Raw genomic sequence first — 15,907 nt, 5'->3', positions numbered from 1 at the left:
CAAGCACTCCTGCAAATACATGTGTCCCACACACTATAGGGTGGAGCTTTTGCATAAACACACACACAAACACACACACATACACAGACATTGCCACACACACTCTCAGTTCACACACAATTAATTCCCCCTACAATATCTTTCAGGCCATCCAGGAACACAGAGCACAATCGCTCCAGTAAAGGATTACATGTATTATATCCTTTGTGTGTGTAGGTGTGTGTGTGTGTCTGTGTGTGTGTGTTTGTGTGTGTGTGCCCCTATGTTCTATAACTTCTTTATTGTTTACTACACTCCCACCCATCTGCAGTGTCTGCTTTAAAGCACGTAACAAACACATGGAGGCGTGCCATTAGAAAATAAGATCTGTTTTCTTTGAATGTCTCTCTTTTGGTTGGAGAACACACTGGGCCTCGTCCACAGTCACCCCACAGCGCATTCTTCTATATGATGCTCTCATTCAAGGATCAACCTTGTGGATTATTTGCTCCTGTTTGTTGCAAGTGACTTGCAGGGCAACCTATAGATACTCACATTCTGATCGACCCTCAGTACTAGGGATGTATAAACTTGTTTTTCTAAAAAGGCCCTTTTTATTTCACTAAATAAGTCAAATTCAAATTAGAATAATTTTGAAAATAAATACATAAATTTGCCCTTTGCATGATACTTATACTTGTACAAATAATTGTAAAATTCCTAAATATCTGCTCGTTTTGAGATATCACACTGTAGTATGCAGTTTTTTCTGTGATAGTGAAATGGTATGGAACTGATCTGGAGCCAGCGTGTTTATTGATTGGTCAGTGTCCACTGTATGTCAATGATTTAGAACGGAAAACAGTAACAATATTCGTTTGCCATGGTTTGATTGGCAAACTGTTTCATGTGGCATTGCTAGCCTCGCTTCAAGTTTTGGCTTTAATTATGGTACAAACACCCTGTACCTGTATTCATACATACTTGGACGCATACTGTGTCTTTTAGCCTGCCCATTACAAACACTGGCCTGTATTCAGAGTCCATTGCATTAAACTTGGTGAGACTTTGGGTGTGCCACAGTCTGGAATTTAATGTACAATAATTTGTCATGAAATATGACAAATCTGGAGTCTTTGTGCTTTTATTTGTTTTTCAGCACCGTGGGAATGTAGCCAAGCCTAAATGTTAACTGTTATTTAAAGACATGTAGCTCTACAAGAACTTTACGTCAAGAAAAATGTCTAAAATTTGCAAAATCAGAATCTGTCTATACTCCCAGATATTGAAAATTGTCAAAATATCAAAGGTTTGAATTAAATTTCAAAAAGAGTTTGTAGAAAAACATGTTTAAACACATCAAAGCAAAGTACAGAAAAAAGCATCATATTGACACCAGTATGAATGTGGTGAATGAATAGCCCGAGTTGTTAAAGAGTTAAAACTGGCTTCAGCAGCTAAAGTTTAACATGGATCCAGATGTGAAGAATGATTTGTGAGTTTCCACTTGACTGAAACGTGAAGGTTGTGATTGGCACATTTGTTTCAGTGAATTTTACTGTACATTAAGTAGTTTATATCCCATCATGCCCTGGGTAAGAAGGCAGAAGGGGGTTGGGGCATCTGAGCTTAATCTCCAACCTGTGTAGCTGTGCCTGAGGGGGATGATGGAGGAGGGTGGGCTATAGGTTGGAAGTTGTGATTTGTGAGCTGGTATTGTCGGCTGATGATGAGTTGAATAATGGTGAGGAGCTGAAAGGATTACTGGCCACTGCTAATCTGTGGCCCCTCGGCTGAGGTAAAGAGGTGGGGAAAGACAGGGAGGGAAAGAGACTGTAGTGTGTGGCTTGGCGGCTGCCCGACAGCTGTGGGCCGTGCGGGCATCTGATTTACTCTAGATTAGTTTGGACATGCGCCAACTAGGATTCAATCAGGCCATGATGAATGTGCTTTGGCGCGCTGACGGCTAAACGCTAACTGCTAAACTGACTGCTAACAGTCCATCCCACTGGCCATCAAGGAGTAACATTTTGGGGGTTACAGGTCCCGGAGGTGTTTTGTTTTCAACTTGTGCCAAGGTTTTTGACGTGGAATACAAGAGACGACTGTTTCCTGTTTGCTTTGGATTTATTCTCTGAAAAATAAACCGCTGGGATTATAAATACGGAGGGAGATAAATCCTGTTTTTGTGCCGTCGGAGTGAGGTGGTATTCAGTAGCCATGGCTACATGTGAGTATTCGATGTTGTCTGAGGGTTTGATTTAGAGGAAGATTTTTATCATGGGTACTGTACATGGCTGTGGTCATCAATCTCACTTTGTGATGATGTAGTTCATAGAGTTTTAGAAGCTAAATCACAGAAAATCATTGCCTGCATGTGCAAAGATGATGCACTGACAGCTGTTAGCTTTATTCATTCTCCTTTTGGATGAAAACAATACGTTAGTATACAGTACAATACAATTTAGAGTTCATCTTTCCTCTCTCTTCTTCTACTACAGTATTACAGAATTGTTTGTAGCTGTTGAAAGTTAGATCTTTTTATTATACTGTATCACCAACATGAGCATCATTGATCGATCTACAAGATCATTCATTTGATTAATGGGTTGCATGTCAATAAGAATTATAAACATTCACAGCAATAGACTGACAGGGCAGGTGAGACGTGACCTCTTTAGGGGGTTCTGCAGTTTTTCTAAATTTACAGAATTTATGAAAGCATTCACCAAGCTGTGCTTACGGGTAATGTTGATGTTGATGGAAATGTTAATACACAGTCTGTCATATCTGAATGCTATATATATATATGACTGGCTGTGCAAAGGAAGGAGGGGAAAGCATGGGGGAAATCAAGATATTGTAATCTTTAAGATGAGCTACCACCTTACAGTATATATGTGTATATGTGTGAGTTGAAAGACATTGCAAAAGGTGGTAAGTTATAATATCTAGAATTAATTGTACCTGCTCCCATAAAGTTAGCAGCCTGTTTAGCGACAGGCTGTATGTTCAATAAAATTAATTTGTGTTTGTGTACATGTTGACAGTCGTGCAGATTTTTGTGTCTTAAGCATGTCTAACCACTTTTTTTTGTTAGGTATTCAATTTATTTAATCCTTCTGAATCCAGCTTGCAAACACCTTTGTCCTTTCAACCCCTGTAGGTAATGTGGGTATGCAACCTGTGCCGTAAACAGCAGGAGATTCTCACCAAATCAGGAGAATGGTTTTCGGGGTCAGGGGTGCGGCCTGGGAGCCTGGGCACCTCCTTGAACAACCCAGTCACGGGAGGTGAGGCCCAAAGGGACAGGAAGCTACTCCGCTCCAGGTCCCAAGCCCCACCGAGCACCAACACCAACGCAGGTCCGCCTGACGGGATACAGCCGCCTGCCGGTGTCACTGCTGCCAAGGGTGCAGACACCATGCCCGGCTCCCGCTCCCAAAGTGAACCACCTAGAGAAAAGTAAGGCCTCAAGATACACAAACTGAACACAGCCCCGGCTTCATCTTTATGCTGCAGTAGCTGCATAGAGGATGCTTTACATGTACTGTTGGTGCCTTTTTTCATTAACATGGTAGGAACTGCAAAATTGGAGAATGGAAACCATATTTTTCAAAACTGAGAAATGTAGCACTGCTTACTGGCTAAAGCTCCTGTTGTTTTTTAATCCCTGGGGCAAAAAGGGTTTTAGTCTTGAGAGATCTTTGATTGAATCCCTTTACTTTCATTCAGTGGGTGAGTTAGGTAAGAATTCATCACGTCCCATGTTGAATTTAATCTGTTTGTATGAAAGTCATCAAGGTTTTTGCAAATATAGAAAGGAAAGTTCTTAGCGCAGGATATTTGTGTACCCTCGTCTTGTCATTTTTTTCATGTTGCAAATGTCAATTTTGCTCACCTGTTGTAATGGAAAAGATGCACCTGTGTCAGCAGACTATATGGCACATTGCTATAATTAATATATTGTTTTCATATAGGAAAAGACCAGTTTCCCTCCATGAACAAAATGGTAAGGGAGGCATGGGGCGTGGTAGTGGCCGAAGACCTGCTGGGAAGTTGCCGTCTCAGTCATCCCTGGATGAACGAGTGGTGGCTGGAGAAAGAGGAGAGAGACGGTTAGGAGATGGACGGAGGCTGGAGAAGATCCATTCTCAGGACTATGAGGATGAGCAGGATAACTTGGGTCATTCAGAAACACACCGGAGACGGCCAGAGGATGAGGAGCAGAGGGAGCGCCAGCGCCGTGAGGAGGAGTTCCAGAATCGTTATCGTAGTGATCCCAACTTGGCACGATACCCAGTGAAACCACAGAAGGAGGAGCAGGAGATGCGCATGCATGCTAAGGTGTCCAAAGTCCGCCATGAACGACGACACAGTGATCTGGCGATCAACGAGGTCGGCCTGGGACCTGGTGAAGGAGGAGGTAGTGCAGGGGAGGTGCCTGAAAACCGCCTGGCCAGGAGGAGTGGAGGCGGGGAGGGAGACCGCAAAGCCGTCTTGGAGAACCACCGAGCCTACTCTGTGGATAGGACCGTGGGGGTAGGAGGGGGAGCTCCACCTGCTGGAGGTGGAGTGAGATCAGGACCCCAACCTGGGGGACCTGTGCCTCCAGATTGGGGCCCAAACAAAGGCCGCTTAGAGCCTGGTACAACACGGACACCAAGGGACAAGGGTGGGGATAACCTGCTGAGGAAGGACTCTCAGAGCTCGGACCAGTCGGAGTCTTTGCGGCCGCCCCCTCCACGGTCATACAAGAGCAAGCGCGGAGTCAACAAGAGGCAGATGTCCATCAGCAGCTCAGAGGAGGAGGGCGGTTCCACGCCCGAGTACACCAGCTGTGAGGACGTGGACATGGAAAGCGTCAGCGAGAAAGGTCAGTCAGACAGATGTGCTCACTCCACTAGCTTACTAAGCTAAACATATCCGAACTTGCATACCTTGCACTGTTTGCTGTCATCTATTTCCTTATATTAGACATGGTCCCTTACAGTCATTTGCTTAATCTAGCTCTAAAGACCTTTTCTACTCACCAACACTTGCTAATGAGCTGCTGCAGGTAATGTGCTGCCTCAGTCTGCACACATGATCCTCGTTCTGTCAAAGTACCTTCATTTCTCTGCATTTGTTGTATTCTCATCATTGTCATTATGAAGAGCACTTTCAGACTTTGTTTGTGTCACCTGCTGTATACCCAGTGTAGTGTGGGCAGGATTAGAATTACAGCAGTAATAGGTTTGTTGGCTAATTGACATGCAGATAATACTCAGAGATACAAAGATCAGGACTGAATGATTGGACAAGTGATGTGCCACATTTTTCTTAACCTGGAAAAGAATTGTTGTACAGATAAAAGTTGACAGTTGTAAAGATTCAATGACCTTAAAACATTTGAGCAAAATATCAGTGCCATAACAAAGATCAATAACAAGCACAACATTTTTCCTCTTTCCACACTTCATGGCCATATTTTCCAAGCCCTAGCATCTAAAATAGCCCTGATAAGTGGAATTACAGCAATGTGCAACAAAAGCAAAGAGATGTTTTGGCTCATAAGATTATTACCATCTCATTCTAATTTTGGACTGTAAAACTATACGATAAGTGATGAATGAAAAACCCACCCAAGCACACATTGCATTACAATCGCTGTGTGTCAACTACACCTCTGTGCTGTGGCTAAACCCTGCTGCTCTCAGGACAGCTCTCATTTATTTGGAGAGTCCCTGTGATTTAGGCCAGCAGATTTGTGGAATTAGGCCAGTGGCTCGCATGCTACGTAATACTTCGCAAACTGCCAGCTGTACCAGCCAACCATAGACGACCAAGATAAAATCAAGCCTGGCTGTGGTTGCATGCTGAATGGTTACCGCTGGCTTCTTAGTACCTATGTATTATGCAGCTAGTGTTGGAGAAGCAATGCTAGCCTGTGCTATAAGCCACGGGAGAGCGTCTAAGTTCAGGAGTCACTAGGTGGAGTTAGCTGTGCTCTATCAGCTTATCTCTCACCGGTCACAGAAGGGGCCTATTCCAGATGTTTTAATCCAGATTACTATAACTCGGGGACTGGTAATGGGTAGATGATGTGGATTGAGATTATTAGCTGTTTTAAACACTCTTTAGCTAGCTGGGCCTCAAAACAGGATGTCTCCTTTTACTCTCATTTGTGGCATGAAGCAAGTTTTGTAGGATAATGAGCGGTATGTTTCCCTGTGTAGATGCATTAGGTTAAGTGAGATGGTAACATGGGGTCAGTTCTTCATATGGAGGTGTTTTCTTGGCAAATCCATGTCCAACAGTCAGCCTCTTTAAGCTCTGTTTTGATCTCTACGAACTCCTGAGGGAAATATCTGGCTCTTTAGCCTCTAAAAGCTCCAGTCTGTTTGTCAGCTAGTTGCTAACATTGTCTGTTTCCTGTTTGGTGCTGAGCAGGTAGTGTACATTGGGTTTGAAAACAGCCACCTGACAACTGAACAATGATCTGAAACTCACTAACGCTCTGTAAAGCCAACAGGAGATGCAGATTCAGGCCATAATTCTCTCTGGAGTTCTGCACAGGTCAAGTTTTGCAAACTCGCTCGCACCTGCAAAGTTTAGTATTAAAACTGGCCTGTTACCTACAAATATCTCTGAGTCAAATTTTGACCCACCCGACCTGTTAATACAGTCTGTCAACCGACACCTAATTACATGTACAGGTTACACAGTCACTGACTTTAAAGTACTTTATTTTTACTGGTGCATGTAGAAACATGAATTCAAATCAGAATTAAACTGTAGCCCATGTTGCTGCTCACTATGCTGACATTGAATTGCCCTTGAGGTTGTTGTGCAAAAGAGGGCTACCATCCACAGTCCCTGGTATAAGACGTCTCCGTCTTTCATTTCAAATGAGCTGTACATAAATTTTACCGCTTATGGCCTCCTTGTCCTCCCGTTTTGAGGGAAAACTTGGAAAAGTATCTGTCAATTGGTGCAGCAACGTGTTTCCTCTGTCACAATGAGCCTATTTTGCAGCTATCAAAATACCTTTTACATGCAGCAAAGCCACTGACAACGTTGTTCTCACACTCTCTAACCACACCAAATTCCTCCCAAACATCCAGCTTGGCCTTTCGATGATGTATTGTCCACAATTTAGTAGTCAACACTGGTTGTTTCTGCCTTTATTTCACCTATTTTAACACACTAGCTAGTAGCTACCCTACATCGCTGTCGGATCAATGATGTCCATTATTTGGCGGATGTGAATTTAGGGATCAAAGGCCCTTCCACATTTAGCTCATTTTTACCGATCCTCATACCTGTGAATTTAAATAAATCTACTTTTTACCTGTTACACAATTTTTTTGCGGGTTAACCACCGAGTTCCTGTGAGTACTCAGTGGTGTAGGACTGTATACTATAAGCAACCTCTTCCACGTTGTATGTCATTCATACAATAAATAAAAAATAAAGAAATATTGAGCCACTTTAAGTAAGATTTTAAATATCATATATAGAGACAGATGACTGTCTGTGTCGTGAAAAGGTAGTTAGTACTATTCAAAGAACATCAAAAACAATGCAGACTAAACTGTTAACCTCACCATTTTTTTAAAGGTATGTTTTTGAAGGCCCCATTGGACTGTAGTGAAGCCCACTGGGAAACTGCTGCATAACCGGGTTGAAATACAGGGAACTTGACAACTGACGTTCAGTGGACCACAAACAAAACATTATCTAGACAGTCAAATAAGATAGAAAAAGTTTTACGCAATGCTGTATATACTGTAGTAACTGCTGGTAAGGGTGAGTATAATTTAGTTTTATAAAGTTAGTAAATGATCCATATTGGTTGATTAGTTGTAGGTTCTTCTCCCCAGCTTAATTAGTTTTGAAATAGAAATCAGGTAGACTGCAAATAATCATTGATTTAGTGGTTAACGTCAAAAACCTCCAGTGATCATCATAAGGTAATTACATAAGAATACAGTCCAGCACCATATTGAAGTACTGAATTATTCATCTATGTTTTCTGCAATACAACCTCTTCGTAACATGTCATTTTTATGAATTACCTAACATAATGACGATTCTGAATGTATCTATACCCTTGAAACATTCTGTCAACTACACCGGGCAAGTAAAAAAGCTGTAAAGTCTGGATTTAATGCAGATCGCAAGCATTGACGCAATGTGTGCACATAGCACAGATTACAAGCTTGGATTTTTTTCACAACAGATATTATGTATAAGAGGAAGTTATGTAATTTTCATGTAGAAATAGTTGATTATATGTTGCAAGAATCCTCTTAGCAGGATTATTGTAAACTGTGTTTATATTGTGGTTTGCCTGTCTGTCCAATAAACTGCATCCCACTGGACATACAGTACAAGTGTATCTCCCGGATTGAGGCTCTAATGACGCAGCAGCTCTGACTTTGAAGTCAAATTGAAGCAGGGAGTGATTTGATGTGGATGGGTTACTTCTTTGGTGTGAAGAAGACACCAAGGTGATAATGGTGTTGAGGAAATGAAAGGGGAAGTCTGCTGCTGGAATTATACTGTGTCCCACTGCACTGCACTTTAGCCACTATTGTGTGTGTGTGTGTGTGCGCGCGCGCGTGTGTGTGTGTGTGTGTGTGTGTGTGTGTGTGTGTGTGTGTGTGAAAGATGTATTCCTACATTTACTATGATTATTTCAGGAGTTCCCAGAGCATGAGCATGAGTATGAACGTGTTGTCCTTTACTGTAATGTACTGTCACTGCAGAGAGCATAAGCAGTAGTGTGGATTTTCTTTTACAACTGAGAAAACTGAGTGACTGCTCAATCCTAAGGCGTTATGTCCTAATGGTTAATAAACTGTAATATGACTTATTGACTTACTGGAGAATTTGTTGACTTTTCAACGATGTAGAACATCAGTGCCTATTGATTCCACCATATACACACAAATGAAACAAGAAACATTCTGTTTCTTTATAAATGTATGTAATGTCTTTTGGTACCATGATGGCACACAGTTACACTTGCATAAATGGTTAGTTAAACAGCAAAATTATGGGAAAATGATGCAACACACAAACATATTACTGAGTGACTGTAAATACATTTGAAATATTGCGTCATCTTGTGCAGTCAGACCTACTGATTGGTGTACAGGCTGGGATCTGCAAGCTCTTGTTGTGGCCGTCGAATGTGTTTTGTAGTAATTAAGTGTTTTCTCAAAATAAAACCAATCCGATATGCTTTCCTCAAAAATTTCATCAATACAAACGGCACTCCATAAATTCTTATTTTCAACCCAAGGAAAAGGCACTATAAAAAATAATCTTTTCCTCTCTGTTCATTTCTACCACATCTTCACCCAACTCTCTCTGAGGTGACATCCAGTGTGATGAGCTGTAAAATGTGCTGCGACAAGAGAATATGTCAGTGACAGAGAAGAGAGGCTGCGATATCCCTGGGTGATAGATACTGAAACTAGAAACGCTCTCGGCCCCCGGCTGACCAGTCAGCTGGTCCAAGTCATCGTCCTACAGGCCATTTGACACTGGTACAGATCCTTGTTGTTCCACTGTCACATACAGTGCATTCCTTAGTCATATAGTCAGGGTAAAGCCATAATTTGTTCAACCATAGGCCTGGTCCTGGACTTGTGCTTTTAGGCCACAAATCTACTGATCAGAGTGTTCAGACCTGCTGGCACCTTTTAATTGTGGCAAAACTCAAATGACTTGTGGAACATCAATTTTGAGTTTTTATCCTCACGTGTTGCGTGTGCTGGATGACGTGAACATTTTAAACATACCGATTTATTCTAGCATATTTCATAACAGACAAGTCTCGACTCATTTCTCTTTCCATAATGTTGCACACCATAATGTTGTGTGACGTCCACTTTATAAATAAAGCTTGATTGGATTTGACATTTTTGTTAGCATAGCCAGCTAGCATTATTAAGGCATAGGGTTAAGTTGCTTAAGTTGAACTGAACTCTTAAATAGAGAGAGCTGGATTTGTAATTTGGGCTAAATAACAGTAAAGAATTAGCATGCTGTTGTTTAGGCTGTTTGAGGAGATCATGTTGTGGAGGCAAATGTGAAGCAGGTTGGACTTCAAGACAATATGGAGCTGAAGAGGACAGGCTCTGTGATACACACACACACATACACACACACACACAAACACACACACACACACACACACACACACACACACACACACACACACACACACAGAGTTTTCCAAGAACAACACAACTTTAATACCTGCAAAGAGCTGATGCTTTGATGTAGCATCAGTTAGAAGAGCAGCCCAGTTTTTGTAATCTGCCCAGCGTGTTCATCCCCCAAAACCCCAAACCCTTACTCAGCAGTTTAAGCTGTGGAGTCAGCATTTATCCTCTCAAGCATCCTCGGTGGACTTTCAGATTTCAGATAAGCAGCACTGGAGTCATGTCTACTCAGACTTTTTTCAGGTTTTCTGATCTCCATCACCCTTGCTCTTATTGGCTAACCTGATTATGACTGAAAATGTTTTTGACGAGCAGCGTTGCATGTGTGCTCTCTGTTACCAGACACATCACTTAAATCATTCATCCCGCCGTATGCCAGGCATGAACATTTCACTTACCTTGAAACCAAGGTTCCTCGAAGTCTTTTAAAACCCCATCTGATGTCATCTTGCTGTTGGTTTATTCCTGTGGTGAAAAAGTGGCCACAGGCTGCTCTGGTCCGATGCTGGGCCAGTTCGTCCTTCCACTCGAGCCATCTGTCAGTGTTAATGAGAGCTGGGATACTCTGACAGTCACTGGTGTCTTTGTGCCTGGCCAGGCTCTGGCAGGGGGTTTGGACAGGCTAACTTGGAGCATGGTGAATCAGTTCGATTATGAATGAAGTTAGTTTTTTTTAGCTGTGGTTGTGAAATTTCACTTTTATTGGCTTTTCTCTGTACCACTTTTATATGTGGTTTATGTCTTTCCTTCTATTTAACATGCAATGAACATTCAACATGCTAATCTTTTTCCCAGTCTTTCTTTGAATTGAAACCATACAGAATGATTACACAGTTTCTGTACATAAAAGATGCATTTCTCCAGGGCACTGACAGACGTCTTTTTCTTTCTTTGTGCAGGTGACTGGGACTGTCATTCTCTAGATCCTACAGTGTGGCATGTAAGTTTCAGTGAAGCATGTCAGATACAGAGCGTTAATGTGCTGCGGCTGCCCTGAATACTGACAGTAACTTACATACACCTCCGTGTACTCACATGCAAACACACAAGTACAAGTAGAACCATGTCTAACAAAGCCTACTCATTAACATTATCACAACCGCCCTTCCCGCTGTCCCTTTCTCCTGTTCTCGCTCTTTCCTTCCCTCATCTCCTCTCCCCTCCATTTTTCCCCACCTTCCTTCACAATGCCTTGTAACTCCCCTCTTCTCCGTCAGCATCCGGTTACATGGCAGCCGTCCAAAGAGGGTGACCACCTGATAGGGCGCATCACGCTCAGCAAGAGGTCGGCCATGCCCCGTGAGGCCGGCTCCCTCCTCGGCCTAAAAGTAAGCAGGGAGTTCCTCCCTTTCACACCTGGACCCCTCCTAGCTTGTAAAATAATTTGTGCACGTTTATTTTAACTTTAGTTTGGTGCCTGTTCCAAACTGGGAATAGTGATGTTTTAGAAATTCGTGCAAAAGCTGTGGTGTAACAACTAGCAAACCCTGTGTGTAGAGGTCCTGCAGAGAGGTGCAAACCGCCAGCGTGAAGCCCTGCAACTATTCATTCTCCTTTCTCTCCTTGGTGTGCAGGTGGTGGGAGGGAAGATGACAGAGACAGGGAGGCTCGGGGCCTTTATCACCAAAGTCAAGAAAGGCAGCCTGGCAGACGTTGTGGGACACCTACGAGCAGGTGCCAATCAATCAAACGTGTGGCTTTTTGTTCTGGTCTATATCTGAAGATACTGCTACTGTAATTTAATTGGGGCAATATCTGTGCGAGTTTTGACAGCCGGGTCATCACGTCTAGGGATGAAGGTTATGAAGCTAACATTAGCTATCGTTGAATCGGTGGTGATGTTAGCAAGGTAGGCTAACTAGCTTCTATTTTCCAAGCCAAGCCATTTGGCCTAGTTTGCTAGCGTCCTGTTTGTGAGTGGATTACAAACATAGCAGCTTGATGAGCCCTTACAAACGTTCAGTTGATAGCCAGCACTACGTGGTCTTGCTGAGAAAGCGTCTTGCATCAACATTCGTAGGCTAAACATGTATAACAACGTAAGCTTTCAGCTGTCAGTCAACTGCTGCGAATGGAAACACCCACTCAAGCTATTCATATCCACAAATGTGTCCAAAAACAGTTTTATCCTCTTTTGGAAAAAATGCATGCAATGGAGATGAGTGCAGTTTATATTTTACATTTGAATAGAGTCCTCTGTTAGTACCTGGCTTTTTAGGCAAACGTAATGCGAGATGATCAGGCTGGATCATCATTGTGCATGTCGGCCATCTTGGTTCCAGGTGACGAGGTGCTGCAGTGGAATGGGAAGTCGTTGCCGGGAGCAACAAAGAAAGAAGTGTACAACATTATCCTTGAATCCAAGGCTGAACCTCAAGTGGAAATAGTTGTTTCAAGACCTATAGGGTAAGATTTTGGTTGTAATGAGTCATAATTGTCATACTTGTACTTTGCATTATTTTTTTTCTGACAGACACTTTTGATATGTCTCCTTCCTTTATCTAAAAGCTCTATCCACCGAATTATGTCCAAAAACTTCTTGAGAAAAGTGTATAGAGCATATCAGTAAGTAGTGTTGATTTAATGGGTGGAGCCCCTTCCCCTCATGCCTTCCCTGAAATCCTGAGATCCAAGAGAAAAATCCCATTTTCCTGTCATCCTTTTCTCCTCTACTGCCCACCATGTTTGACGTGGAGACATGTATTTGACTGACTGCTTGCTCTTCTATTACCTGTTGGTTGACTTGAGTCCTTTACTCATTCATTTTTTAAAGATGAATGCACACCACAGTCCCAACTGTTGTCTTTACGTTGCAAAATATCTTGATGTATATTCTGTATATTTGAAGTTCAGTGACTCTCTTTCACTTTTTGCAGAGACATCCCCAGAATCCCAGAGTCATCCCACCCACCTCTAGAGTCTAGTAAGTGTTTAAATGAGCAGCTTTATTGCCTTAAATTTGTTACCATTGTTAAGTGCTTATGGAAGTAGCTTCTGGAGACAGAGCCACTCATGCGTTGTTCTCCAACACCAGATACTGGACTTGATTATGCTTTTGGCTCTATGATTTATTACTTATTAACTGTTGCCTTCTTCAACAGCAGGCTCCAGTTCCTTTGAGTCACAAAAGATGGATCGTCCCTCCATATCAGTGATGTCCCCTACCAGCCCCGGGGCCCTCCGAGACCTTCCTATGGTCCTGCCTGGACAGCTCTCTGTGAGTATCTGAAAAAGGAGGGACAGAGTCATGTGCTTCATGTAAATGGATAGAGTTACGGATAGAGGCTTTCTCTCTTCACACATTTTTACAGGTGAAGCTGTGGTACGACAAAGTGGGCCATCAGTTGATCGTCAACGTCCTTCAAGCCATAGACCTGCCACCCCGACCAGACGGACGACCTCGGAACCCCTATGTCAAGATGTACTTCCTGCCTGATAGAAGGTAAGGCCATTTTGTTTTGTTTTTGTAGGTCCATCTCACAGTCATTGTCCATCAGCATCTTCCCTCTCGAGACCCTGTGTGTTCGTGCCTTGTTATAGTGATAAGAGTAAACGGCGGACCAAAACAGTGAAGAAGAGCGCCGAGCCTAAGTGGAACCAGACCTTCATATATTCCCACGTTCACCGGCGGGACTTCAGAGAACGCATGCTAGAGATCACAGTGTGGGACCAGCCCAGAGTGCAGGAGGAGGAGAGCGAATTCCTGGGAGAGGTGGGAGGCACAGGATATCCAAATACAAATATTATAGTTTACTACTAATTATCTGTGTTTCTTCATGCTGCTATCATATGGGCGATTTTCCAGATTGGACAGTAAACAGGATTATACCATCCTCTGTAATGTCTTACCTGAAACATCTCATATACTGTATATTCTGTATCATCATCTGCTTTTCGAGCACCTCACTGAAGATCTGTTACACTTACCTGCATTTTACAACAATATTCAAATCTAGGATTTTTATTTCTTTCTTTTTTTTAAGTGTATGTTTCAGCAATGGGTTGGAACACAACATAAGTTTACACTGCACCCATGAAACAAGTGCTTCCCAATCAAGTGGTCAGAAGGGTTGTGAGATGATTAATGGGACTGAAAAGAAGGAATTAGCTTTCTACTAAACGAAATAAGGTTTAAAATTTCAGTCTGTTGTCTAATCTGTGATGTTCATGGACTATTGACTAATATTAACTCCTCAGGGTTCCAAAATGATTCTAATTAAATACAAATAAGAAAGGAAAAAACACTTCCTGGTTGAACTTGTCACAGCTCATCATTTGTGACTTCTGATCAGAGGTTGCAGGTTGGAACTGCTTTATTTTGGTTATGAATTTCTGCACGTTCCACAGAAACACTGTCCCAACTGCCCAAATACCTCTGAAAACATGGCTCCTCAGTGGATCCACCTGACTGCTTCTCCTCTGCTTACTCATCTGCCTCTTCCACCCTTTCCCTTTCTGTCCTCTCTCAGATCCTGATAGAGCTGGAGACGGCTCTGCTGGACGACATTCCTCATTGGTATAAACTCCAGACACATGACGTGTCCTCCATACCTCTGCCCCAGCCCTCCCCGTACCTCCCACGCAGGCACGTCCACGGAGACAGCCCCAGCAAAAAGCTGCAGAGTATGTCTGGTTATATATGGGGTCTTTACAGGCGATGAGAAAACAAATATGTGGGTGTGTGTGTATGATTTAATCCCTGTTCAGTGTGTGTGAGTGTGTGGTTGCTAACCTTTCCTTCACTGAGCTTTCTTTTCTGTGTCGCTCAGTGTGGAAGACTGACAACAGAACCTCTTAACCTTACCCTGTCCCGTGTGTGTGTGTGTGTGTGTGTGCGTGCGTGCGCTTGTGTGTGTGTGTGTGTGTGTGTGTGTGTGTGCAGGGTCTCATCGCATCATTGATACAGAGTTTGATGATGGTTTGATGGTAGTGACTAAAGGTGGGTGGGGGGCATGGCTACTGAGCATTTCCTTGTATTAGCCTGTCGGCGTCCAGCACTGGGTGAGAGAGTGCTCTCCTTGCATCCTCCCTCCATCTGTTTCCTTCCAGCCTCCTTTTGGCTCTACTGTATGTTTTAGAACAAATTGCACCCAAATTAAAGTAATTAATCGTTGCCGTTTCAGCAAAAGGCAGCACTCCAAAGACTTTTGCAATTCATCATATTGCTGCTGGACCGCAGATGTTGAAGTGCAGCGTTGTAGTGTACAGCCTTCATAGTGCTGCTGTTTAGCAGTGTACTGTGCTCCTTCACCAAGGATGCAGTGAACAGTTTCTCCTCTTCTGCTGGGCCGTAGAAACACTGAAGCACTGAGTGCATGTTAGAGCGTAGAGCTACAGTTGTTCACTGCCATTCCACTGAGTTTCCTGCCATTCTCCTGCATGCTCCTAGTCCTGCGGAAGTTGCTGACTTCACTGAAAGGACACTGAACATGTACAATAGAAGCTGAATTTGTGTTATTTTGGTCAACAGAATCACTACCACTGCTTTCTTGTTAGACTGTTTCTGCTGTGGCTTAATCTCCTTTTGGGTGAATGTGGACCTGAATTAAATTTGACACCTTTTTATGCTTCATTTTGCTTCTAAATGCCAGATGAGTATGGTTTGCCACACTGGGAGGTTAAATGAGTGTTAGAAAGAGGACACATTCTCCCACTTATCTGAACATCACTGTCCCTGTTTTTATTTTTAATGCAAATACTGAGCTAAG

The 15,907-nt window shown here is 42.9% G+C and overlaps 1 protein-coding gene across 1 annotated transcript in view; it reads left to right on the top strand.

The window, feature by feature from the left end:
* The window catches only part of rims1b (regulating synaptic membrane exocytosis 1b), a 65,934-nt gene that overhangs the window by 28,978 nt on the left and 21,049 nt on the right, over positions 1-15,907 (top strand). The window contains exons 5-16 of the mRNA XM_041966740.1: positions 3,146-3,444; positions 3,960-4,855; positions 11,099-11,139; positions 11,417-11,527; positions 11,774-11,873; positions 12,482-12,605; positions 13,076-13,122; positions 13,301-13,416; positions 13,511-13,641; positions 13,740-13,911; positions 14,669-14,822; positions 15,082-15,138. Coding sequence (XP_041822674.1) covers positions 3,146-3,444; positions 3,960-4,855; positions 11,099-11,139; positions 11,417-11,527; positions 11,774-11,873; positions 12,482-12,605; positions 13,076-13,122; positions 13,301-13,416; positions 13,511-13,641; positions 13,740-13,911; positions 14,669-14,822; positions 15,082-15,138 — 2,248 coding nt within the window. The remainder of the gene's footprint in view (positions 1-3,145; positions 3,445-3,959; positions 4,856-11,098; positions 11,140-11,416; positions 11,528-11,773; positions 11,874-12,481; positions 12,606-13,075; positions 13,123-13,300; positions 13,417-13,510; positions 13,642-13,739; positions 13,912-14,668; positions 14,823-15,081; positions 15,139-15,907) is intronic.

Source organism: Chelmon rostratus, chromosome 3, assembly GCF_017976325.1.
Source record: "Chelmon rostratus isolate fCheRos1 chromosome 3, fCheRos1.pri, whole genome shotgun sequence".
Lineage (NCBI taxonomy): Eukaryota > Metazoa > Chordata > Actinopteri > Chaetodontiformes > Chaetodontidae > Chelmon > Chelmon rostratus.
Note: the sequence above shows the minus strand (reverse complement) of the source record. Positions and strands in the feature narration are given on the sequence as shown.